Source organism: Crotalus tigris, unplaced genomic scaffold (genome assembly GCF_016545835.1).
Source record: "Crotalus tigris isolate CLP2741 ecotype Arizona unplaced genomic scaffold, ASM1654583v1 scf7180000024304.1987388, whole genome shotgun sequence".
Lineage (NCBI taxonomy): Eukaryota > Metazoa > Chordata > Lepidosauria > Squamata > Viperidae > Crotalus > Crotalus tigris.
In genome coordinates this window covers 1,299,697-1,325,482 of record NW_024100476.1, presented here as the reverse complement: position 1 = coordinate 1,325,482, position 25,786 = coordinate 1,299,697, and the positions used below count along the sequence as shown (strand labels likewise).

Genomic DNA, 25,786 nt, shown 5'->3' with positions numbered 1-25,786 from the left:
CAGTGATTTAACAAGAGTGGCAAAAAAAAAGCTTGCACAACTCGCTTAACAACAGCCTTGTTTAGCAACGGAAATCCTGGCCCCAATTATGGTCATAAGGATTAACAGTATGTGAAGGCAACTGCCCAACTGATCTCTTCCTCCTCCAGTTGTTGGGGGCTACCAGATTCCTAATTTGAGTGAATAGGAGGAAGAGGAGGAGAAGGAGGAGAGGAAGAGGAAGAGGAAGAGGAAGAGGAAGAGGAAGAGGAAGAAGAAGAAGAAGAAGAAGAAGAAGAAGAAGAAGAAGAAGAAGAAGAAGAAGAAGAAGAAGAAGAAGAAGAAGAAGAAGAAGAAGAAGAAGAAGAAGAAACAACAACAACAACAACTAAAAGGGCAGGTGAGGCACAGACTGAGCTGGGCACTTAGAGGTGCCCCTTGGGAGCCATGCCACAGCATTGAGCTCTGCTGTGGACCCCCTCCCCCCAAACCCCTTTCGTAGCAGCCTTGCAACCCAGCATTGCTTTGAGGAAGCCCCCTTCAGGGTAAAAGTTCCTCAGCCACTGGAGGAAGGCTGCATTCATAGGCACGCAAGCCGAGGGTCCGGACTTGCTTGCCGAATCAATCCATTTTCGGGGACTCTACTATTTTATAATTTATAATACTATCCTAACATTATTTAGATAATAGAGGAAACCACGAACACGCTGCAAGCAGCGGGAGCTGCAGAATAAATAATAGCCCCACAAAGCCCAGCCCGGCCCGACGGACAAATCCCAGGGCCTCTGCGGAACCATTTAAAAGTGCGGAGTTTCCTCCCCGAGGGTCGGCCTGCTTCAGATTTCGATTGGACAGGCAGAGACAAACCGCCTTCTGATTGGCCAGTTCTGGTATGACTGACGGATAGAAAGAACGTTGGCTATTGTTTCCGGTCTTGCTAAATGATATTGCTGGGAAGACATTTCTGTGCAGCAGCGATGGCCGAGTGGTTAAGGCGTTGGACTTGAAATCCAATGGGGTCTCCCCGCGCAGGTTCGAACCCTGCTCGCTGCGGTATGTGGGCTCGTTATTTTTTTTTTTAAGTAAATTCAAATTCAGTCGACTCAAACTTTTCGCTCGGCTCGCTCGTTCCCTTGTGCACCGGCACTTAAAGTTAAAAAAGCAAAGGGCGGTGCGCGCACATACGTTGTTTCCTATAAATCTGGTCCCACGGCTGTCGCCTTTTTCTGCAGAATCGCTTCTGACGAACCGCCTCCTGGAGGGCAGGCTTCTGTGGGGTGGGCATTACACGAAGGCAGCAATAGATGGGGCATTCTTCAATATCCGCTTATCCTGAGAAAGGGAACATCTCCTTTGGCTCTCAGAATTGTTCCTCCGGAAAAACAGTAATCTATCTCCGGGTATACAAAGAAAACACGGCCCTGAAATGCATCCGCTCCTGGGGTGGACGCTTTAATTTTTCCACTTAGCTCAGGGGTCTTCAAACTTGGCCCTTTTATGACTTGTGGACTTCAACTCCCAGAATTCCTCAGCCAGCGGAATTCTGAGGAATTCTGGGAGTTGAAGTCCACAAGTCATAAAAGGGCCAAGTTTAAAGACTCCTGATTTAGCACCAAGCCTGTGGAGGCAGTTTTCAAAGGGACCAGGTCTTAGCTACAGTCAGGTGTTCTCATTTGCATGCTCTGTATTCACACAAAAAAGGCGACCCAGGTCAAATAGCAATGTCTTGGGATTCGTGCATGGTAAACTGCCTAGGGCAGGGGTCTTCAAACTTGGCCCTTTTATGACTTGTGGACTTCAACTCCCAGAATTCCTCAGCTAGGCACACTGGCTGAGGAATTCTGGGAGTTGAAGTCCACAAGTCATAAAAGGGCCAAGTTTGAAGACCCCTGCTATCAGGGAGATTCTGGGTCATCGAGGTCGTGGCTGTCTGAAAGGTGCCGTTCTTGCGCGCGAGCATCTCACTCTGTTGCGCGAACATGGGCTACTTGATTAATTTGGGATTGGTTGTATTGTGGGAAGCCAGGAAACGGGCTGGTTCCGTGACCAGGTCACGCGTATCGAGTAAAGGCAGCCCCCAATAACACAGAGGAAGGCGACCTAGAATGAATGGATGGATGGATGAATAAATGGAATGAATGAACCGGCTGTTAAAGCGGCATCCACGGTCTGCAGGCATAGATGGAAAGCCTGAGGTGGATTCTCTTCAAGCTTGGATCGGGAGTCCGACGTCTTCCCACCTCCCGGAAGACACAGTCGCGGTCCCAGCGCAGTGAGGGGTGGATTGAGGAATGGACTTCGGCCTATCGGGGTATATTTCAGCTCAGGGGCCTTCAAACGTGGCCCTTTTATGACTTGTGGACTTCAACTCCCAGAATTCTTCAGCCAGGCACACTAGCTGAGGAATTCTGGGAGTTGAAGTCCACAAGTCATAAAAGGGCCAAGTTTGAAGACCCTTGTTTCAGCTGTTTGATTTGCTGGAAGACAAACGGAGGCTGGGGAATTCTTGGAGTGGAAGTCCACACATTTCTTAAAAGTTGCCAAGGTTGAAAAACATTGAGTTAAAATCTACCTGCATTGGAGCTGGTTGTTTCCCTGATTTTGTAACTTTTCAGGTTTAATTTGTATTTCATGAGTCTGTTAATTTTTAACAGAGTTACAAGTTGATTTTGTAACATGTATCTGTACTTAAATCTTACTTCGGATAGGAATAAACTGGGATGCGTTGGGATTTAGGGTTTACCTGAGGTTGCTTTTTATCTGCACAAATCAGATTGCTGTATACTGGCACTTAATTAAACACTTTTCATTGTTATAAATTTCTTTGAATGTTCTTGAGTCAGTTATGTATTTGAGTGTGTTCTGTTGTATTTCTGTATTTCTATTTTTGTCCATGATTTGCACTATTTCAGTAACTTTAACAATTCATTAAAAATTAATTCCTTTGTTTTTAGAAAAAGAGAAGAAGATCTGTTCCTAGAACAGGTTATTTTTCTTTTCTTTTTTCATACATTAGATTGAACCTTTTTAAAGAGATAATATGAATGAGGACAAAAAAAATGTAGGAGAGTAAAATATGGGTGAAGAAAAGGATTTACAAGTTTCATAGTATAATTTTCAGAGTATCACTGAATAATTGTAAGCATACTATATATTTTTAAAAACTAAAATCACTATTAAACTTTGAGCCAATTACAGGAACAGTGGTGACCTCCGAGATACCTTCCGGCCTTATGATTCTATGTCAGTGAGGGCGAACCTTTTAGAGACCGAGTGCCCAAACTGCACCCCAAAACCCACTTATGCATCGTCGAGTGCTGGGTGGGTGTGGCCCATTGGGTGGGTGTGGCCCATTGGCTGGGTGTGGCTGTGGTGGTAACAGCAGACTGGGTGGGACTAAAAAGTTCAATCAATCAATTCCAACTTTGCAAGATCTTTTTTTTCCTGCAATAAGTTGAAATTGACTGATTGAACCTTTTTTTTTTTTTTTTGCACATGGCGGCGGAGGCCTAAAGCGAAAAGGTTTTATAAAACCCAGCTGAAGGCCTAGGACTGGGGTGACAACGTGCGTGCCCACAAAGAGGACTCTGAGTGCCGCCTGTGGCACCCGTGCCATAGGTTCGCCACCACTGTTCTATGTTCTATTTGTCCAGAGGGCTGTTGGTAGTCAGTGGAAAATGGATACATGAGCCTTTTGTACCAATCAGCAGCCTACCCGCCCCTTTTTTTGCCCAGATTGCACTTTCTGAAGGCTTCGCAGGAGAAGCCCCCCACAATGCATTGCAGAAAGCAAGGTTAACTGCCACAAAGGCACAATTAACTGTTGCTAAGCTCGGGTAGTTAAGGGAGTGCCCGTGTTGGTTCACTAGCCATAACTGAGGAAAGACATTCATTGTCATAGCTGCCACTTGTGATAACTATGAGAGCTCATAATTATAAAAGGGTGTCCCAAATGGTGAGTGTGCTCCTTTGGGGAAATGCAACCCCATCCAAAGCAAGACTCATCTTATGTTCTGCTTATTTGGAATTAATTTTAGTGTATATTACAGGGGTTTTCAAACTTGGTCCTTTTATGACTTGTGGACTTCAGCTCCCAGAATTCCTCAGTCAGCGTGCCTGGCTGAGGAATTCTGGGAGTTGAAGTTCATAAGTCATAAAAGGGCCAAGTTTGAAGACCCTGGTATATTACTTCATCCAGCCTATTACTGGGATTAAAACAGCCCTGAGATTCTACAAAGTAGCTTGTGTTCCTAAGAAAAAAATAAACTTATTGCTCCCAAAAGGGATCAGTTGAAGTGCAATTGTCTTCATCTGCATTGCTCTGTGCAGTGCCCTATCCTCTGACAAACATCAAGTATAGGAATCATTAATACATTTTCTTGGTTAGGTACATGCACAAGACACTTCTTTTATTTAAGTAATCCTTACATTTAAACCAGACATGTCAAACACAAGGCCCAGGGCCAGGATGCGGCCCGCAAAGTGGTTTCATGTGGCCCACGAAGCCATCCTGGAAACAGTGAGGGAATGGCCCCCACTGCCTTGGCCCTGGCCCAATTTTGTGGTGTCCATCTATGCTGAAACACATTCAGTCTTAGTTCCATAAGGCCATCTAGAAACAGCGAGGAACCAGCCCCTGCCATGTTGGCCCCGCCCCCTGGGTGCATGCTGGGGAGGTGTCACCCTTTGTGAGGAATGAAGAAAAGGACCATGTCTTGGCGCTTGCCCCGGTCCCACCCCCTTCTGCCAGAGACCCTCAGATCTGTCCACTCCTGCCCAGGCCCCCACAGGCACTCTTGACATGAACGATGTAGAGCTGTCCATGCCCACCCAGTAGGCCACACCTACTCCATCCGCACCCACCTAGTAGGCTGCACCCACCCTGGCCACACTCACCCAGCCCCCCGAGGGCAACCGCAATGCTGATGTGGCCCTCAATGAAATTGAGTTTGACACCCCTGATTTAAACCAATTGCTCCCTATTGACAGCAATAAAAAATTGCATAACTTTGGTGACATGGGTTCACTAAATGCTTACGTGCAGTACAGACCCATTTGTAAAAATTGAGCAATATTTAATGGCACTATGGTTTAATTAAAAAGGCTTCCACATCATCAAAGCATGTGCCATTAATTTTAATGTTCCAAAACTGACATTTATTAAAACAAGTACAAAAGGTCATTACATCTTAATAAAAAACACAACCTTTCATAGTTTTTCTGTATTCAGTTCTTCGTTTTGGAATTTTTACCAGCATTTAATAGTTATGCAGGGAAATAACACCCCATTTTTTTATTGTATGTCCAAAGTTTAAACTTTATGTAAATTCACTTTATGTGGAGTTTTGGGGGGAACATAATCCTTGTATAAAACAAAGGAATCCTCTACATGAAGATGAAAAATAGGGTGATATTGTAGGAATAATGCAATTAAATATGCCATGCAATTGCTATAAAGACATTGCATGTTGTACAGGTTTTACTGGACTATCCAAAGTTTATTTCTAGGGTCGGGTAAGGGGACTGGCTTCAGTTCATGGTTCCTTCCAGATCTTCATTTCACTGGAGATCTGGATCACTTCTGAGCAAGTGGCTTGTACCTGATGGCCTAAGGCAGGGCTTTTCAACCAGTGGTACGGGTACCACCTGTGGTACATTGGCACCTGGCAGGTTGTACGCGACCATCCTAGTAAAGTGGTAGTGGGGGAGGGGAATGAGCTGAACCGGTGGCAGCACCACACAAGCCTGAGTGAGAGATGGCTGGAGCTGCAGGGCTGTCAGGGCTCAGCGGAAGCACCAGGATCAGCGCCAGGCCCCAGCTGGAGCTCGGCGCTGATCCTGGTGCTTCTGCTGAGCCCTGAGGAAGCACCAATCAGTTGGAAAGCAGCACTGATCCTGGCACTTCTGCTGAGCCCAGAAGAAGCACGGATCAGCTGGAATGTTGCAGCATCTCCAGGGTCTTGTGATTTACATTCAGATGCTTGGCAACTGACTCATATTTATGACGGTCGCAGTGTCCCAGGGTCATGTGAAGTGACCAGAACCTGCTGCAACCACCCAGAAGATGGGGGGAATAAAAACCAAATACCCCCCCCCACCCCTGCTGCCAATCTTCAAGAGAAATGCTCACAACAATGAAAACCTTGGACAGGAGGAAGAGCGCCACTGGGCGGGCAGGCAAGTGTCTTGCTCGGCTGTGGCTTGGGGGTCACTTTTTTCAGTGCCATTGTAACTTCGAACAGTCACTAAGTGAAATGTTGTAAGTTAAGGACTATCTGTACTTTATCACTTTTTTCCTTTTTTTGTCAAGTTTTTAACACCTTGCTAGGCGACTGGTGGTACTCGGATGTTGCCATATCCTAAAAGTGGTACAATGGGCGAAAAGATTGAAAAGCCCTGGCCTAAGGCAATGTTTCTCAACCTTAGCAACTTTAAGATGAATAGACTTCAATTCCTGGAATGGAAGGACTGGGGAATTCTGGAAGCTAGTCCACTCAAGTTAACATTGTTAAGGCTGAGGATCACTGGCCTAAGGATACAAACACAAATGCACTCTTGGAGCATTGAGCAGCAATCTAATTTTGCAGCAAAGGAACAATTCAACTTCATTTACAGAGGCAGGAAGAAAAGAAGGCATGACCAGGCATGTTGCTTTTTATCATCAGGCTTTCTCTTTCCTGGACCACTACATTTTTGGAGTTTAGTTGAAATAATATGCACTGTTTTGGAAAAAAAATCAGATCTAGTTCCAAGAAAGACCCTGAAATAAAATGGAGGCAGGCTGTAGGAAAGAAAGTCTCTATTTGGTAGCCAGAAACTTCAGTGATGTCAGCATATTTCTGGCGTGGCTGACAAAATGGGGTTGAGAGTGCATGATTTTTTTATACATTCTTTGGGGCTTTGTGATTGAGATGCCTGTTCCTGTGTAAGAATATGTCCTTTAATATTTTAATGACAGTTGCCAGATTCCTATGGGGTCATGTAGGGGTCATGGCTGGCTCTTCAGGCAAGAGGGGAAATGCAAATCCTAGGTGTTTTGTTTGTCTGAGCTAATCTTGTCAGTTTGGGCTCCTTGACTATTGTGTTGCTTATTTAGTGTTTCTGGCTGTTCTTTGTTTATGAATAGGGTGGCCCAGCTTACTGAATGGGTGCAAAATATCCATTCCTAAAGACTAGCCCAGTGGTGGCGAACCTTTTAGAGACCGAGTGCCCAAACTGCAACCCAAAACCCACTTATGCATCGCCGGGTATCGGGTGGGTGTGGCCACTGAGTGGGCATGGCCACCAAGCTGTTGGCTTGTGCTCACTTGCTCGCTGTCTGCTCCGACTTGTGCTCGCTCTCTCGCTGTCTGCAGCAAATGCTGCTTCCGCTGAAAGTTGCTCCTTTTATAGCCTCTCTCCTATTCCCAGACTGCACATACGCGGAGAGATGCACATGCGCGGAGAGGAGGAGGGAACAGCTCGGCCCAGAAATGGCTCGCGTGCCACCAGAGACGGCTCTGTGTGCCGCCTGTGGCACGCTGCCATAGGTTCGCCACCACAGGACTAGTCTCTTCAAGCTTTCTGCTTCCTATAGCAGGAAGACTGGGGCTGCTTTCTGCCTTTGTTAAGATTTTTCTCCTCTTCTCTTTTAGGGGAAATATTTTATCTCACTTCTTTTAATATCCTGTAGAATATTTTTTATTCTGGGGAGAGGGCTTCCCACACTAGTCTTTAATTCCACATATCAGCCTTTTTCTCTCTACAAGTAGGTTTCCTTGCCCAGGAATAAGAACTTTTTAATCCAGCACCTGGAGCATGACAAATATACAGGCAACTGCTAAGGTAGCTGAAAGTGAAGGAAATTGAAGAAACACACAAAGTGTCCACCCAAACATTAACAGCCCTACCTCCATTGATGTGCAGCTCAGCAGTGTGTCTCATAGCAATAGATCAAACAGATGCCAAGAAACTAATAATGCCAGCTGATGGATATCATGGGATCTGAATCTGAAAATATAAAATGCCTGCTATCCTGAAGACAGATTTATCACTTGCTTCGCAATGACGTTGGTTTATTACATTGCTTTCACTGGCAAGCACATCAGATCAAACTGTCCTGCCGCTCATTTCTTACGAAATTAGCCAAGGATGAAGACTGCCTCAGGAAATTAAAAAAAAAAAAAACCAATAATGTTATTCATCAACTTGGCCAACGCAGATCCTATTGTCCTGTGTCTGGGAATAAAAGACAGCAATACTGTTTAGCCATAAGAGCAAGGTAAGCATTTTGAATGACAGCTTGATTGCCCTGCAAGAAATATTTCCACTTAGGACAGATGGATTATAGTTGTGATGCCATACTGGATTGCCAAAATCTGGAAGGCTGCAAATCCTTGAGAGTTTTGCAGCCCAGATATGACTTCAGGTCATTTTTCATTTGGAAAGTGGAATTACAATCCGTTCTTCAACTCAAATCAATTGCAAATTCACCTGGAGGAAGAACCAATCAGAAAATGGCTCTCCAGAATTCCAATGACATGGTCCAATGGCTGATTGGTTGGTTCCAGCTCCCCGGGAACTGTTTGGAAGTGACCTATGAAGCAGATCATTTGCACCCCTGAAGATACTGGCAAAAGGTCAGGATGCCAGATGATTAGACTATGGCCTCATAGCCTGGAAAATCATTACCACTGAATATAATCTCTTTGTTACTCCTATAATAACATCCATAAAATTGCAAACAGATTCAAAACCTGTTAAAGATCAGAGCATGGAATGGAATAATTAATATCTGAGAACATAAGATTTTGCATTGTGTCAGATCAGAGAACTGCACTGTGTTGCCATGGCTTCCAAAAGATAGATACAAATGCATTTTCTGATCCACTATCTGATCTTTTGAAAGAGGGGCATCCATTATATCTAGGACTGCAGGGCTCTCTTATAGTTTATAGGGCCTAACAATGATGATACAGTATGTAGCTGTTCTGTACAAGACCCCATGTGTATATGGGGCTGGTGAACAAAACTGCAGAATTAGGAATGTCATCCACAGGAATTGGATGGGAGAACCTTGATTTGCCATAACTCAAAGCAAATTATCCTCATCAAGAGCATTGGGAGATGGTGGGTATCACAGAAGTTGAGATGGCAGTCCATCTTGACTTTTTTGACTGACCTCCTGCTTTTAGGTGCTCTGAATTTTGGACAGTTTTGCAGTTGTTGTTTTTTTACATTGCAAAATAGATTGCCATGCCTGCAAGAATTGTCTTCCATGAGTTTCTTACTTCAATTGGTGTTATGTGTGAACTCTAAATGTTTTGGCACTGGGCTGTTCGTTGGACCTATTCTTGATGAATGCTTGCCCACCGAATAGGATTTACATCTATTGCGATCAGAGTTGTGTTGGCTAAGACAGAGATCCCCAACCTTTTGGACACCAGGGACTGGTTCCGTGGAGAGAGGTTTTTCCGTGGACTAGAGGGTGTGTGGTTTTGTGTGCTGCCTGCATCCCACGGATGGGGCTTTGCTTTTTTGTGTGGACCAGTTGCTGGCATGCTGTGGCCCTGTACTGGTCCATGGACTGGGGATTGGGGACCCTCGGGCTAAGAGGTAGGAAAGGTAAAGTTCTCCCTCTTCCCCCCAAAAATCAAGATGACGACTACATGGCAGTAAAGCTTTCTACTATCTACTGTTAATCCAGATTTAGATCAGATCTGAAATAGAAATAGAGTCACAGGCTAGAAGGGCTTCTAGTCCAAATCCCTACCCATGGCAGGAAACCTTATTCCATCTCCGACAAATGACTGTCGAATCTTTTCTTGAAAACTTCCAGTGATGGAGCACCCACAACTCCAGGAGACAGTTGCCTGGTAGCTCTAGAGCAGTGGTTCTCAATCTTTTTAATGCCGCGACCCCCAACCGGTTGTAAGTCAAGGACTACTCAACTGGTCGTAAGTCGAGGACTACTCAACTGGTGCAGCACCATTTGCAGAATGGGACTTTTGGCGGGTTCAGCAGGGCAGAGAAAGCCAGGACAATTCCTATTGGCTTTTGAAAGCCAATAGAATTAGACTCTATTCAAGAGAGTCTATTGTATTGGCTTTCAAAAGCCAATAGAATAAAAGGGAGTAGCACAGCTAAGGAAAAGGGGGAAAAAATGGCGGACTGCGTTGTTTGGCGACCCCCATGAAATGGTCGTTCGACTCCAAATGGGGTCCCGACCCACAGGTTGAGAACCACTGCTGTAGAGTAGGATTTTGGTAACAACACTAGTTATGAAATTCTCATAAAAAGCTCTTTATCAGTGTTTCTTCCAAAATGCTCAACTATATTGAAAATGCTTTTATTTCATCCACCAATTATTTTTCTTTGACTGCAGGAATGCCTTCATGAACAATGGCTGGGATGTTTTATGAACGTGCATGTTTCTTGGAAGCAATACAGAAGTCAACAGTCATTTTTTTCCACTTTTTTTTAATGTTCCAAGTCAAGGTACTTGATTTCCCATTCAAATATTAACCATATGCAAGCCAGCCTAGTATCTGAGATGGGCAAGGTAGATGCTGCCACCTGCAGCTAGACAGAATATAAGTAAGGATCTTATTTTGATCAATGATACTGAGAAATACAGGCAGGCCTCAAGACAAAAGATGAAACAAGCTCCCAGTTCTTATTCAGCTGCAAATTATAGAAGTGTATTGTGTTTTTCATTAGATCATAGTTTCCTATTTAAACAGAGGTCTACCCCATTTGAGAACTTGTAGGTAGAATAAGCACCACCCACAGGAGTGACACAGTGGGTGGGTGACACAATGATGTGTTCAGTGATTGCCAGTGATTGAAAGAGTCACGTAGCTGATCCAGTCTCCGCAGCAATTAGTGATATTCTTTTCCCCCTCTTAAAAGAGGATTTTCTATTACCGTTTCAAAACCTTGACAAAAACCATTTCACATTTCCTCGTGTCATGATTCTAAACTGATAAGATATTCACTTTGCTGTCTGAATCATTTCAACAACCAGTTTATTGGAGACCGAACAATATACAACATGAACATCCATGGAAGAATAAAGACAAGAATAAAGAATAAAGTACATTCACCTGAAACATATATAAACTTCACCCCAAATCAGAGTTGATTCTGTACAAGATTAGTAATTCTTCATTTTCTGAAATGGGATATGCTTTTGTTTTTATGATATTTATTTAGTGACATCCAAATACATAATATTTACAAGGTATCATTTTTTAAAAAAAAGGCAAGTCACATTCATAAATTATTTACTAAATGTTGGCAGGGAGGGGAACCAAGAGACAGAAGAAAGGAAAATGTAACATTACACCAAAATGTGTTCAACAGCAAAGCTTTCAGCATAATTCTCTTTTTATTAATATCACCATGAGGTGCAGAAGATCCAGACACGTTAGCCTCTTTGTCCATTTTCATTTCATTCCATTCGTTTCCATTTTTCAGAAGTTGTGGGTGCTCCATCACTGGAAACTTTTAAGAAGAGACCGGACAGCCATTTGTCTGAAGGGACTCCTGCTTGAGCAGGGGGTGGATTAGAAGACCTTTAAGGTCCCTTCCAACCTTATTATTCTATAGACTGTATTCCATGTGGCAAAGCCCTGATTATCACTGGAGAACCTCAAGCTTATAGATCAGTGATGGCGAACCTATGGCACACATGCCAGAGGCGGCACGCAGAGCCCTTTCTGTGGGCACTTCTCTGAACTGCTGATGACGGGCTGCGGAGCCCCAGAGTGCGCCAGTCGAGGGGCCGGCAGGCTGTGGCTGACAGACACTGTCGGCCCCCATGCGCTTGCTGGCCTCTGTGTGCAGGGGCCGATGGTGTCAGGCAGCAGCTACACCGGACCCTGCCTTGCCTTGCCCTGAAATAATGGAACCCCCACCCTGCCTCACTTCACCGTGCAGGACGAGCCTCCTACCCATCACCCCACCTGCCAGAGACCCCCTGGATCTCCCCCAACCCTGCCTGGCCCCCACAGGCATCCCTCCTCACGAGCAACATTGAGGTGACCACGCCCACCTTGGCCGCACCCACCCAGTGGGCCATGCCCACCTGGCACCCGGCAATAAATAAGTGGGTTTTGGATTGCAGTTTGGGCACTCGGTCTCTAAAAGGTTCACCATCACTGTTATAGATACTTTTACGTATAGCAAAAATACATGTAACTCTAACATGGTATATATTTTGACCCTAAATATTAAGAACAGCAAGATAAGTATGCAGTTTTGCTGAGGTGAAGGATGTAAAGAGTTAGATGAAATGTTTCTTAGAAAAAGTGAACTTTGAAGAATGACATGGAGATAGAATTACCTATATAATTTAGAACGTTTCCCAAACAACAGGATAAAGCAAGAAAAAAAAGGAGGCATTTATAAGTCCAGCAGGCTTTTAGGAGATGGGAATGACAGAGCTGAGGGGCTAAAATCTGTGAATTCATTTCCATAGAATAAATATAGCTGGAAATACGTTAGAAATGCAGAATGTTAAGGTGACTGCAGATAATTTTCTTAATGGTTTTACATTTATAGGAAGCAGATTTCGTTAAGGATACAGTTTTGGAAACAAGACTAAATGCACCAACATATTATCCATGCAATGAAGGAATCTAGTTCAGAAGCTGTAATGTTTTACATTATAATTTATACAAGAATAATATTACAAAATTTAAAACACTATATATAACTGCACAAGGTACACATATTTCTGAAGCCGCACAAATTTCAAAAATAGTTCCGAAATTGGTGCTTCAAACGTTGCATGAACACAGCACCTCTCTGCTAATCATTACAGCAGCATCCAAATTTGAAAAATGCTGCTACTGCTGCTTTAAGGATCCAATTCCGGATGCAAGTTTTAAAACAGCTACCGTATTTTCCGGCGTATAGGACGACTCGGCGTATAAGACGACCCCCGACTTCGGTGCCAATTTGCATGCTTTAGAAAGTCGTCTTATACGCCGGAAAATACGGTGCATCTTTTCTCTAGTTCACCTGAAAAAAGATGGTCAGCTGCATGGTTTCCTTGCATACACTGCATGCGTTCTGAAGCCTGTTCTGAAGGACCTCTTTTGAAACATTTTCAAAGTAAGCACATCTCTAACAGATAGTGTATATATACACATACAAGCAGCCGCTCTTTAATAAACATATACAAAAATATTGAAACACTGAAAACCACATTTCATCCTTCATACATATCTGTTGTTCTGCTTCATATTTCATAATTTCTAAATTTCCGCAGAAGTTCAGATGGAGTGTCACCCGACCAACGAAAACGCAGGTGCCAGCAATTTGGATCTGAAAATCATGTGATGAAAAGAAAATGAATTATTTATTAAGACTAGAAAAAAGTGTGATGGTTAAGAGGATTATGTGCATACAATTACATTTCGCAAGTGGATTTGTGGTGGTGTCCTACATTGAAGAATGTGCTATAATCAGATTTACCTGGCGAATCTGGGGTCTTTGGTGACATTGGTTTCCCATCAAACATTTGAGAATCCTCCATTTCCTTTCTATCTTGGAATAAATCATCCCTGTTGAGTTCTGTCTTCAGCGAAAAATGATCAGCCATCTTGTCATTACGATTTGAATTGGGAGCATCCAACATCGGCTCTTTTTTATCTCTGACAGCCCAATGCATTGACTGGAACAAGAAAAAAAATTTATATATATAATTTGGTTGCCAAAATAAGCATCTAGCAACAAAACAAGCAGTGAATGAGCAGAAAAGTTTCAGGTTCATATTGTGGACTAATTTAATGGTGTTATATGTGTTTATATTTCTGCCAGCACCTTAAATTTTAGTTATTCTTATAGCACTGTAAGTAGATTTGACAACTGACACAAAGGAATGGCTTTAATTTTAGTGTTAGATGTAAATGTTGTTGGTCAATGACTAAAACAGATGATTAGGATGATGATATTGGTAATTTCCAGTGGTGCTTTGAGGAATGAATGTTGTGTATCTGTGTGTGTCTGTATGCGTGTTTACAGATAAAGAATTATAAATAGATGCTCAAGGGAATTGTTAATAATGTATTTTATTTACTTGACCAAATCAACTGATAGTGGTAGAGATAGTGGCTTAATTAAGGACAAGTTATTCTTAGTTTTCAAATAGAAGGAAGGAGTATTTTTTACTATCACAGGTCAGTTTTGCCTCATAGCTTTGTCGCAAAGTCAACAACCTCTTTTGCACGCAGAATTGTTCCTCTGTTGGGAAAGAACAGTCATACAGTCATGGTGGGGGGGTCTATGCCTTCATGCAAGCAGAAAGTTCCATCCATCTGGCCTCACAGGAAGGCTGAAAAGGACACCACACAGATCCTGAAGAGTTGCTGCCAATCAGCCTACACTAAGGATAACCAGATTCTGGTCTTTTCAATTACAGTTCCCGTAAGGCTCAGACATCATGGTCAATAGATTATTGAAGTTGTAGTGCAAAATACCCTGATAGAATATTGATAGATATTCTCTTGATAGAAGACAATATCTGTAGCTCTGAATTGAACTGGGGGGTCCTTGGTGCTGCCTGAGCTGGTTGTTTTCTTGCAGATGTTTCATTAGCACACTAGGTAACATCATCAGGGCATCGATGTTACCTAGTTTGCTAATGAAACATCTGCAAGAAAACCACCAAGCTCAGAGAACACCAAGGACCCCACAGTTCAATCTAGAGCAGTGTTTCTCAACTTTGACCATTTTAAGGCATGTGGACTTCAACTCCCAGAATTCCACAGCCAGCATTGCTGGCTGTGGAATTCTGAGAGTTGAAGTCCACATGCCTTAAAATTGTCAAGGTTGAGAAACACTGATCTAGAGGTACAGATATTCTCTTCTACCGTATCAAAATACCAGTTTATTGTATAGGAAATGCTGAAGTACATAAATAAACAAGCTGATTTGGCATAAGGTGACACATAATACCCCTCTGCTGGAAATTTATTTTCCTTTTAAATTAGATGAATTTTTTTTTGCGTCCTCAAGACATTTCCCAACCCTGTCATCAGAATTTGTATATTTAACATCATTATTTATATATTTATTCAAAACATTTATATGGCTGCCCAACTCAAAATAATGTGATTCTGGGTAACATACAATAAATAAATAAATAAATAAATAAATAAAACAAAGCAAAAAAATCAAACCAACCAATACAGAAACAACACACATCATTAAAGCCTTCTTTAAAAAAAAAATAAAATGATGACCACAGGTGAATTACTGTCATGGTTTCGACAGATGAAACTCTTCAAAAGAACTTCAAAGCATTATTTACCTTAAAGAATCTTTAATTCTAGAAGCATAATATCGGCACTACATAACTGAAGCCAAAAACTGAATTCCCCTCCCATTGGCACAAAGTAGCAAAGCACAATTTCCTCCTCCAACTGACAGTCATAAATCACATTCCCCAATTAGCCTGAAACTTGGGCTCTCTCCATAGCTCTCCAGCCCGCCAACTCTGGCTCAGTAACCTTGAATTCTCATGGCTTAATTTTTTGTTGTTATGACTAACTGGACTCTCATCCACATTCCCCCTCCCAGCATCATCTAACTCTAAAGGCGAAAGAGACAAATGGCTGCATTTCCATTTGTTGTCAAAGCAATAACACCCAATGTTAGCAGCATTGACAGATACACTATAACCAGTGGTGGGATTCAAATACGTGAACAACCGGTTCTCTGTGTGGATGCCGCTTCCGGAAGTCCATTCTGGGCCTGGGCAACAAAAAATTAGCTACCAGTTCTGCCGAAGTGGTGAGAACTGGCTGAATCCCACCACTGACTATAACTCCACATATTGGAAATTCATCCTGACCCAAAGGCCTCCATAAAAAGACAGGTCTAGACCACCATTCTAATGATCTGCTGGATCAGGGCCAACTGTATGTCAGAGAGAAGTTCTATCAGGCGGGGGCCACCACCAAGAAGGCATGACATTGTTTCAAGGAGGGGATACAGAGAATGCTCTACTTGTTGGGACACAGGGGACAGGCAGATACCCTTGGAAGCAAGTGGTTCCACAAACAACCTGATCCTATGCCAGGCAATATATTAGAAGTGATAATCAGCTTCTTGAGGTGTACCAAGAAGACTAGGAGGACCCAGTGCAGTTCGCAGAGTAGCACAAAACACACCCATAAGTCTGCCACCCAGAAGATAGCTTTCCCTCCCACAAATGAGTATAAGAGTTCTTTTCTCCGAGATATGCGGCCGCACAAGACAAAACTAACTGTTTTCATCGAGTTGCTCAGGGCTTCCCACTGCTGGAATGGGATAGCAATTTTGCTCCTTCGCCAGTAGTCATAACGGGCACGGCTGTCTTCATTAGAAAGAATCTCTTTGGCATGCTGCAACTTCTGAAAATTCTCCACTATAAAACAGAAACAGAAGGATATTTTATGGAGGAAAGCATTCATAGATTTTTCTAGCATATAGTTAGATTATTTGTTTGTAGGAATCTGATCCAGGGGTGTCCAATCTTGGCGACTTTAAGACTTGTGGACTTCAGCTCCCAGAATTCCCCAGCCAGCATGGGAATGGGAATTCTGGGAACTGAAGCCCACAAGTCTTCAAAGTTGCCAAGGTTGGACACAGCTGGTCTGATCAATGGCATACTGCTTTTGACTTATCCATTATGAACACCTACATGCACACAACAACAACAAAATGCCTTAGGCATGAAACCAGCTGGGTATCACTTTCTCTCAGAGAGATTGGATGCAGCCTGTGATAATGCCTTTAATCGAACGATCTTTTTTTTTTTTTGCATGTTTCCCAAAAGTCTGTGGGCAAATAAGACAGTTTATTGAATATTGATGAATATTATCTACAGAAAAAAAAATAATCAATAGAAACTTAATGAAGATCTATTGACATTGGTTAATTTTCTTTTTTATTTTTGAAAAATTTATTGGTTTTCTAATATTACATTTATATCTTTGAAAAGCAACGTGGTGGCTGAGTTACCATGACTGAATTGCAGACAAATAACATAGTACAAATCTCAAACTATTACAATAAATATTTCTTCTCTTTTCCCCTTAATATGTACTGTCTCATAATTTAAAGTAATACACTTCTTATTCTATCAATCAAATAAAAAGTAACTTTCTTACATTTATCAATAGTTTTTAGTTTATACATATCTTAATTGTTTTAACATTCAATCTTTGAGACGATCAATGTCCTAGTGAGTTTTTCCCAATTTTAATTTTCCATTAATATTTAAAATTAATGTTTAATATTTATCATTTCCAAGTTTTTAATCAAGCAATCTATTCCCATCATTGCCAAGAAGTTTTCTCTGGAAAGTCAGTAAACAGATCGGAGAAACAACTGTTCTTTGGTTGGTGATCCCTCATAATTAACATAGGGAGGTTCAGTCTCTGAATTGAAGATAATATACTATCAGCATTAGTGGCAGACGCCAACAGTCATTTCTTCCAGGAAGTCTATGCAAGTATACACATTTTTATCTAATGGTTATTTTTAGCAAGTTATTATCATGACTCAAACCCAACCACCACCACCCCGTTTGACAACAGGTCCCTGGTGGATCAAAACCAAGGTGTGTCCAAGACAGAAAGCAAGGTGCTGGTCCTCTTTCTATTGCTTTAAACACAAGCTTCTGAGCAGTGGTGGGATTCAAATATGTGAACAACCGGTTCTATGGATGGATGCCGCTTCTGGCAGTCCGTTCTGGGCCTGGGCAACAAAAAATTAGCTACCGGTTCTGTCGAAGTGGTGCAAACCGGCTGAATCCCACCACTGCTTCTGAGCCTGCAGCAAAACTTTCTGCATGTTTATGATGAAATAAATCTCACTACAAAGTTATCATAGCTTTAGTGCCAGGCCTAAGAGGACTCTTTGGAAAATAGTTTGCCACAAGATGTTGCAAGATTCTTGCCCAGGTAAGATCCACCCATGACAATTTTCCGCCTGGGGCAAAGAAGTAAACAAAACCTCTCTTGTGTGAGGCTGCATTAACAGAGGGATAGAATCAAGAACATGTGAAGTTCTTAAGCGATGTATAAGTCTCATAAATGAATGAATGCATAAATAAATAAATAAATAAAGTGTTAATACCACTTTAAAATGCCTTGTAAGGCCACACTTGGAATACTGCATCCAGTTTGGGTCACCACAATGTAAAAAAGATGTTAAGACTCTAGAAAGAGTACAGAGAAGAGCAACAAAGATGATCAGGGGACTGGAGGCTAAAACCTATAAGGAACGGTTGATGGAATTGGGTATGTCTAGTTTAATGAAGAGAAGGACTAGGGAAGACATGATAGCAGTGTTCTAGTATCTCAGGGGCTGCCAGAAAAAAGAGGGAGTCAAGCTATTCTCCAAAGCACCTGAAGGCAGGACAAGAAGCAACGGATGGAAACTAATCAAGGAGAGAAGCAACCTAGAACTAAGGAGAAGTTTCCTGACAGTTAGAACAATTAACCAGTGGAACAACCTGCCTCCAGAAGTGGTGAATGCTCCAACACTGGAAGTTTTTAAGAACTGGACAGCCATTTGTCTGAAATGGTATAGGGTGTCCTGCCTGAGCAGGGGGTTGGACTAGAAGACCTCCAAGGTCCCTTCCAAATAATAATAATTATTATTAATATAAATATTATTAATATTATTATTATTAATTAAACAATTTGGGTGGAAGTTGATTGTTTCTGCCCCATTTTACCAATCTGCTGGTTTGCATTATGGTGGTGAGTTCTTTCTATTTTCTCTCTACTAAGGGATTTAAATCTTCCTTGTCCTCCTGGTAACAGAAATATTATCTCTAAAGATTATGAAAATATGTGTTTTAGCTATGAGTCACCTTTCTCTTCTGTGGCACTGACAATGATCCTTCATTTATGCAGGTCTACTAAACCGGATATTTGTTTGGAAATACGTGAAATTCAAATGCTAACAAGGGCTGACAGATACAAACATTGTAGAGACGGCTTTCCCAATTCAATTGCTTCTTACCATTTTGCCGGCTGAAAGCTGTTCTACAGGAAGCAATGCAGACAAAAGGAAAAGGGTAGCTTTTCTTTTTAGTGACGCAAATTTTGCGACGCGCACAGGAATCATAAATTATTTGATGGGGCTTTTTTTGAGGAAGCATGCACACTATTTATTTTAATTAACATGCAGTATTTTCCCTAGCTCTTATTTATCCACGCATCCACAGTCCAGTTGCCTTTTAAAGGAAAAAAAAAAAAAGCACCTTTGAGAGAGATAGTCTTGTGAATCTAATTATTTGTTAATGGAGAAACAATTATTTTTTTAAAAAAAAAAGAGGAACATCTTTAAAAGAAATTCATTGAGATTAATGGGTAGGATAGGCTCTTTATTGTGTTGCCAGTAGATCTCTTGGGGCTCAAGATATGTGAGTCACTTGGGATCAAATTGACAGCAGGCATGTAATAGCTTCAGTGGTGTTTCACTGCTGAAAATAGCCCCCTTCCCAAGCTTTTATATTAGTAAACAAGCAGAAAAAGGAAGCCCTTTGCACATATCACCAATTAGGTGTTAGGTGAACCCAACAAAATCACCCCAGTGTACCTCAAGTGCTTTCCAGCCAGCCTTGAATCAGCTGAAAACTATACTAATAGGAAATGTGTTTCTCTGTTGCTGATTTATAATAATAATAATAGTAAAGTTGGAAGGGACCTTGGAGGTCATCTAGTCCAACCCCCTGCTCAGGCAGGAAACCCTACACCATTTCGGACAAATGGCTGTCCAGTCTCTTCTTAAAAACTTCCAGTGTTGGAGCATTTACTGCTTCTGGAGGCAGGTTGTTCCACTGGTTAATTGTTCTCACCGTCAGGAAGTTTCTTCTTAGTTCTAGGTTGCTTCTCTCCTTGATCAGTTTCTACCCGTTGCTTCTTGTCCTGCCTTCAGGTGCTTTGGAAAATAGCTTGATTCCCTCTTCTTTATGGCAGCCCCTGAGATATTGGAACACTGCTATCCTGTCCCCCCTTTTCCTTCTCTTCGTTAAACTAGACATACCCAATTCTAGCAACCGTTCCTTATATGTTGCTTATATTTTGCTTCTGTAGCCCCCTAATTTCCCTCCAATGAAATTTATGCATCTGGATGGGGCTGTTTTTGGACAAAGGTGCTTATATACTTAAAGCGGGCTTAGGCCAAAACAGTGGTTCTCAACCTTTTTAATGCCGCGACCCCCAACCGGTTGTAAGTTGAGGACTACTCAACCGGTCGTAAGTCAAGGACTACTCAACTGGTGCAGCACCGTTTGCAGAATGGGACTTTTGGCGGGCTCAGCAGGGCAGAGACAGCCTGGGCAATTCCTATTGGCTTTTGAAAGCCAATAGAATTAGACTCTATTCAAGAGAGTCTATTCTATTGGCTTTCAAAAGCCAATAGAATAAAAGGGAGTAGCACAGCTAAGGAAAAGGGGGAAAAATGGTGGACAGCCTTGTTTGGCGACCCCCGTGAAATGGTCGTTCGACCCCAAATGGGGTCCCGACCCACAGGTTGAGAACCACTGGGCCAAAACTAAGCTGCATTTGTGCTGTGGTTAAGTGCAGGGAAGGGTCCCTTAGCCTAATATTGGTAGCCCAGCATTAATCCAGATCCAAGCAGAGTCATATCCCTAGTCATCTTGATTAGATATTCATCCAGAGCCTCAAAGAAGGGGATTAACAGAGAAACTCCTACTCTCCTTCGAATCATTCCCAGCTTTACATGAAAATATATGGAAATATAAAGATGATTCTACCACAATTTATCATATAAACCAGACATGTCAAACACAAGGCCCGGGGGCCGGATGTGGCCCACAAAGTAGTTTCATGTGGGCCGCAAAGCCATCCTGGAAACAGTGAGGGAATGGCCCCCGCTGCCTTGGCCCTGGCCCAGGACGGCTGGGAGCCAATGTACAATTTTGTGGTGGCCATCTATGCTGAAACGCATTCAGTCTTAGCTCCACAAGGCCGTCTAGAAACAGTGAGGAACCAGGCCCTGCTGCGTCAGCCCGCCCCCTGGGTGCATGCTGGGAAGATGTCACCCTTTGTGAGGAATGAAGAAATGGACCATGCCTTGGCGCTTGCCCCGGTCCCACCCTCTTCTGCCAGAGACTCTCAGATCTGTCCCACTCCTGCCCAGGCCCCCACAGGCACCCGTGACGTGAACGATGTAGAGCTGGCCATGCCCACCCAGTAGGTCACACCCATTCCATCCACGCCCCCCCCCAGCCCCCCCGAGGGCAACCGCAATGCTGATGCGGCCCTTAATGAAATTGAGTTTGACACCCCTGATATAAACAATAGTCATAGTGCAAGCAGCACCCACATGCATCTGAGATTCAGCTTTGATTTTGTTTGTTACATATGTTGCTTGAAGAATAAATATATGCTGATGCAATGAGTTAAAAAAGTCTTTTCCCGTTTCTCCAAATTGCTACTTTGCTAACTTTGATTTGGAATAAGACATCTGCCTATGTGCTTTTACCCCCAACGAGAACTTACGCATTTATAATTTATTGGATTTCTGTTCGGTTTGGAGTGCTTATATCAGCACTCCATGCCAGTTTAAAGAATTAAAATGCAAATTATAAACAAGATATTAAAATCAAGGCTTTATAGTCAAACAAAAGGGTCACATTTGCCATTTTCCTAAACTGTGGGAGAGCAGGAACCAAATGCACTTCCCTGAGTGGAGTTTTCCCAGACCTGGGAGAAGACCATCTTCCACATATCAGGAAGCTGAGCTTATGACTTAGAAGGTCTTCTTCAAAGGGATCTTTCCTTCTATGGAAGTGGATGGAAATGGCCTTGGAGAAAATATGCAGCAACCACTGGTAAAACATGACTGTAGTCTGGGAAAATGGGAATATGCGAGAAAGTAATTCAGGATTTCTCTGCCTGGATTCTCTTTATTAGAAGGGGTTGGGGGGAGGGGGGAAAAGAAACACCATAGGTCTTTCAAGAACCCTTTATACCCACATAACAACAGAAGTGCAGTTATCCTTGTGGTATTTGTTTCCTGACCTGGTGCACCTCAAAACTTTGACACCTATTTATTTAAATAAAGAGCAAGGTTCTAAAACAGATAAGCAATTTTTGTAACTCCCAATTAAATATATATTATCAAAAAACTGGGCTAGAGAACCAAGCAACTATAGTCTCTTTCTAGATTCGCTGCTGTATAAATAAATGCTGAAGCAATACATTGGAAAGGCATCACATAAAATAAATAGACTAGGTCACAGCCTAGCACAATGGTGGCGAACCTTATGGCACGAGTGCCAGAGGCAGCACTCAGAGCCCTCTCTGTGGGCACGGGTGCCGTCGCCCCAGTCCCAGGCCTTCAGCTGGGTTTTATAAAACCTTTTCGCTTTAGACCTCCACCGCCGTGTGCAAAAAAAAAAAAGGTTCAATCAATCAGTCAATTTCAACTTCTCGCGGGGAAAAAAAAGATCTTGCAAAGTTGGAATTGATTGATTGAACTTTTTAGTCCCACCCAGTCTGCTGTTACCACTGCAGCCACGCCCACCCAATGGGCCACACCCACCCAATGGGTCACACCCACCCAGCACCCGACGATGCATAAGTGGGTTTTGGGTTGCAGTTTGGGCATTCGGTCTCTAAAAGGTTCGCCATCCCTGGCCTACCAGGATCTAAGATTTGAACACTTGCAATTAAACAGCTGATCAACAAGATGGCTAACTTTATTTTAGACAGGATACCCAAATCTTCATGATGAGAGAACTACACATTTGAATATCACTCCCATTTTCTGGTTCACTGGGTGCTACTGAGGATGCTTTGCCCAAGAGCATCCACATCCGCCTCAATGGTGGTTTACAGAAAGAAAGTGAGAAAGACATACCAGCCTGAGGGTTTCCGGGATGCTTGTCTGGATGGCATTCAAGAGCTCTAACTTTAAACTCTGCAACGATTTGTTCAACCTATGCAAAAACAGCAAAAAACATTCATGAAAGTTGAGTCCAACTTCTTTTTAATGTTTTTCTTTTTCTGAGCATCTTTTAGAACATCCTCGCTGCATGCGAGGGAAGTCAAGAAAGCAAGATATTAGCATACCATTACATGTGTGAAGTTATGTACTTCTATGACCACAGAAATTTACCTATTTTAAGTTTAGGAAATTATTTACAGGTAGTCCTCAACTTAAAACCAACCATTTAATGGCTGTTTGTAATTACGGCACTGAAAAAAAGTAACTTAGGATCGGTCCTTGTATTTATGACGGTCACAACATCCCCACAGTCTCATGATCAAAATTCAGGTTATCACCATTTTGCAACCTTCTCAGCCAGCTTCCAACAAACAAAGTCACCACTGTGCGATTCATTTAACAACTGAAATGATTCGCTTAACAACTATGGCAAAAAAGTCATAAAACTGGACAGAACTAACCTATCAGTCACCTGGTTTAGCAACAGAGATGCTGGTCCCAGTTGTGTATCTTTATCTATTCCTATGCAAAGTTCACATATTCAGCAATGCAACATTCCCCAGTGTGGTTCTCTTCAGATGTATGGAATTTACAAGTCTCAAAACCTCCACTCCCAACAGATTAGAGAGCATTAAGTTGAGGAGGACTAATATAGTTGTTTCTATGCTAAAAACTGGAGCTAAAATCCTCACTATCTAGTAAAATATGGAACTCAGTTTAGAGTTGACATACTCTTCATTTTAACTCAAAGGTTTTAGTGAAGATCAGAATTCCCAATAAAAAAATGTGCTGCCTAAAATAGGATATGCAGTAGTAGATCACCACTTAAATGTAATATTAAAAATGTGGACCCATAGGTTATATGTTACACTCTCTTTCATTATACTGTACTTTATTAGTTTTAATATAAATGATAAATTGCTGTACTGAAAATAACAAAAGTATACTGTATTGTTCTGTTTTCAGAAAAATTTTCCCATTTTCTCATCTTGCAAAACCTGATGATATTCTTGTGTAAATTAATCTAATTAAAAATCAAATCTTTGATTAGCATCTGGGGTCTTAGATACTGGTATTTGTGAAAAGTAAGGTAGTTCAAGTAGTTTTCAGTTTAACATTCTTCCTGGCCAAATCAACTATTATTTATATTTTCCCTGAAAAATAAATGAATTTAGCAAACATTTGAAATACTTTTCTAGACTTACAAGAAACAAATTGATACCTCCTCAGTTATTGACTCTTGCTGCAAATTAAAATAATCAGCTGAAAAGCCCATAAAAGAGGCAATTTTTCTGGCTACCCCATTATCATAGCTGGAAATCTAGAAACCTTAATTCAAAACCCACAGTTGAGATCACATATTTTTGAGAGTCAAAATCTTTCATAACACCTGGTTGCTGTTTAAGTCAACTGAAAAATATTTTTATTAGAATAGTTAAAAATTACATTCTTCTCAACCACTTCTCTCATTCTTCTCAACCACTTCCCTTTACTAAAGCTTTTCAATGTTTACAAGATCACAAAATGAATAGTGGGCAAAGTACAAGCAGCACAGCATTTTAAAACATAAACATTACTATGTAATACTCCACTCTAAAAGATCACATACTTTCACTACAAGAGATTACACCATTCGTTCAAGTAAACAGGTATTTCCATCTGTGCAGCAAGTGGCAACTTCAAAAAAAGGGGTCATTGCTCAGTAGTAGAACAGCTGATAAAACATTTTAGGTTCAATTTTTGGCATCTGCAGGCTGAAATACAGCCATGGCTAGTCACCGAGAGGAGCAATGGTAGGACTTGATATAAAGAAATGCTCTAAAGTTGCATCATAAAAAGGAATTTTTTAAAAAAAAAACATGTTTCAGGCCCTGATCATTACTATTTCATTGGAAAAATCACTGCCAACAAATTTTACAACTGCTGTCAAATTTTGTGACCATCAGCCTTCAGCAGAGCACAGCCCTATTAGCTCACAACTGAAGGGTGTCGATCACATATAATCAACTGTGAACATTTAGTAAAGTACAAGATTTTAGACATTCTTAAAAGTCTAAAAGGTTTGTCAATATTCCACAATTCCTCTCCTATGAAAGATTCACAATAGCAGATAATTACTCTGTTGCCCCCTTACACAATGTAAATCTTATTAAGCACCATAGCAATTATTTTCTAAAACAACATCCCTTTAAGACCTTGTGTTATGAATAGCTTTCTAGAAGTCCCCAAGTTTTCTTTAAAGACTACTTCATTATTTACATGACAATGCTTCAGCTAATATAAATAAACAATGCAGAATTCAAGAGAAAGTTTTCCAGCAGTATAAGAGAAGATGGATAAAGAAAAAGACTAAACAGATTGATTACTATAATAGATACAGGTTTGAGAACATTATAGAAAAGCAAAACACTCGTCTCACACACACAGTTCCAATTCAACCAATTGACAAAGATGGAAAGAGAATATATAAATTTAAAAGTTCTCTTACTGTAGATAATTCATCACATCCCAGCAAGCTATAATAATCTTCCATATCCTCTAGCCTGCAGCTGAATATTGCATCCATTTTTTTTACACTCTCTGCTTTCTCACTACTAAGAAACAGGGAGCCTAAACAACCAAGGTTTATTTAAAATATTTACACGAGAATCCACAGATGTAACAGTGATGCTAAAGCTCAACTACAGCTGGCTTTATACACAGAACAAATGTCACGGGAGACTCTGAAGTTACACCCCTTGAATAAGCCTGCTTCTATTGGCGAAAACAAAGGATAAACTGCAGCTGCAAAGCTTCATGGGAGAGGTAGTTTTCCATGTCATGTTAAAAGTAATCCAGCTATGAT

The 25,786-nt window shown here is 41.7% G+C and overlaps 1 protein-coding gene, 1 long non-coding RNA gene and 1 other non-coding gene across 3 annotated transcripts; 2 read left to right on the top strand and 1 right to left on the bottom strand.

Moving 5' to 3' along the window:
• Nucleotides 1-725: 725 nt before the first annotated feature.
• On the top strand, nt 726-13,365 carry LOC120299652. The gene is made up of 3 exons (XR_005554458.1): nt 726-1,032; nt 10,343-10,455; nt 13,235-13,365. It is a non-coding gene; the product is annotated as an uncharacterized LOC120299652 (long non-coding RNA).
• Nucleotides 951-1,032, top strand: TRNAS-UGA. The gene has a single exon. It is a non-coding gene; the product is annotated as a tRNA-Ser (tRNA).
• Nucleotides 12,005-25,786, bottom strand: DNAJC12 (DnaJ heat shock protein family (Hsp40) member C12). The gene is made up of 5 exons (XM_039324678.1): nt 25,430-25,786; nt 22,855-22,933; nt 16,236-16,375; nt 13,441-13,639; nt 12,005-13,290 (listed from the first exon to the last, which is right to left on the bottom strand). Exons 1-5 carry the CDS (start codon nt 25,505-25,507, stop codon nt 13,205-13,207), a joined length of 582 nt encoding a protein of 193 aa, XP_039180612.1. The 5' UTR covers nt 25,508-25,786; the 3' UTR covers nt 12,005-13,204.

Coding starts and splice junctions, on each gene's coding strand:
- DNAJC12 (XM_039324678.1), bottom strand. CDS start 25,507: ATGGATGCAATATTCAGCTGCAGGCTAGAGGATATGGAAGATTATTAT. Junction 22,934..25,429: donor GATGTGATGAATTATCTACA/GTAAGAGAACTT, acceptor GTTTTTGCATAG/GTTGAACAAATCGTTGCAGA. Junction 13,640..16,235: donor TGAGCAACTCGATGAAAACA/GTTAGTTTTGTC, acceptor TTCTTGTTCCAG/TCAATGCATTGGGCTGTCAG.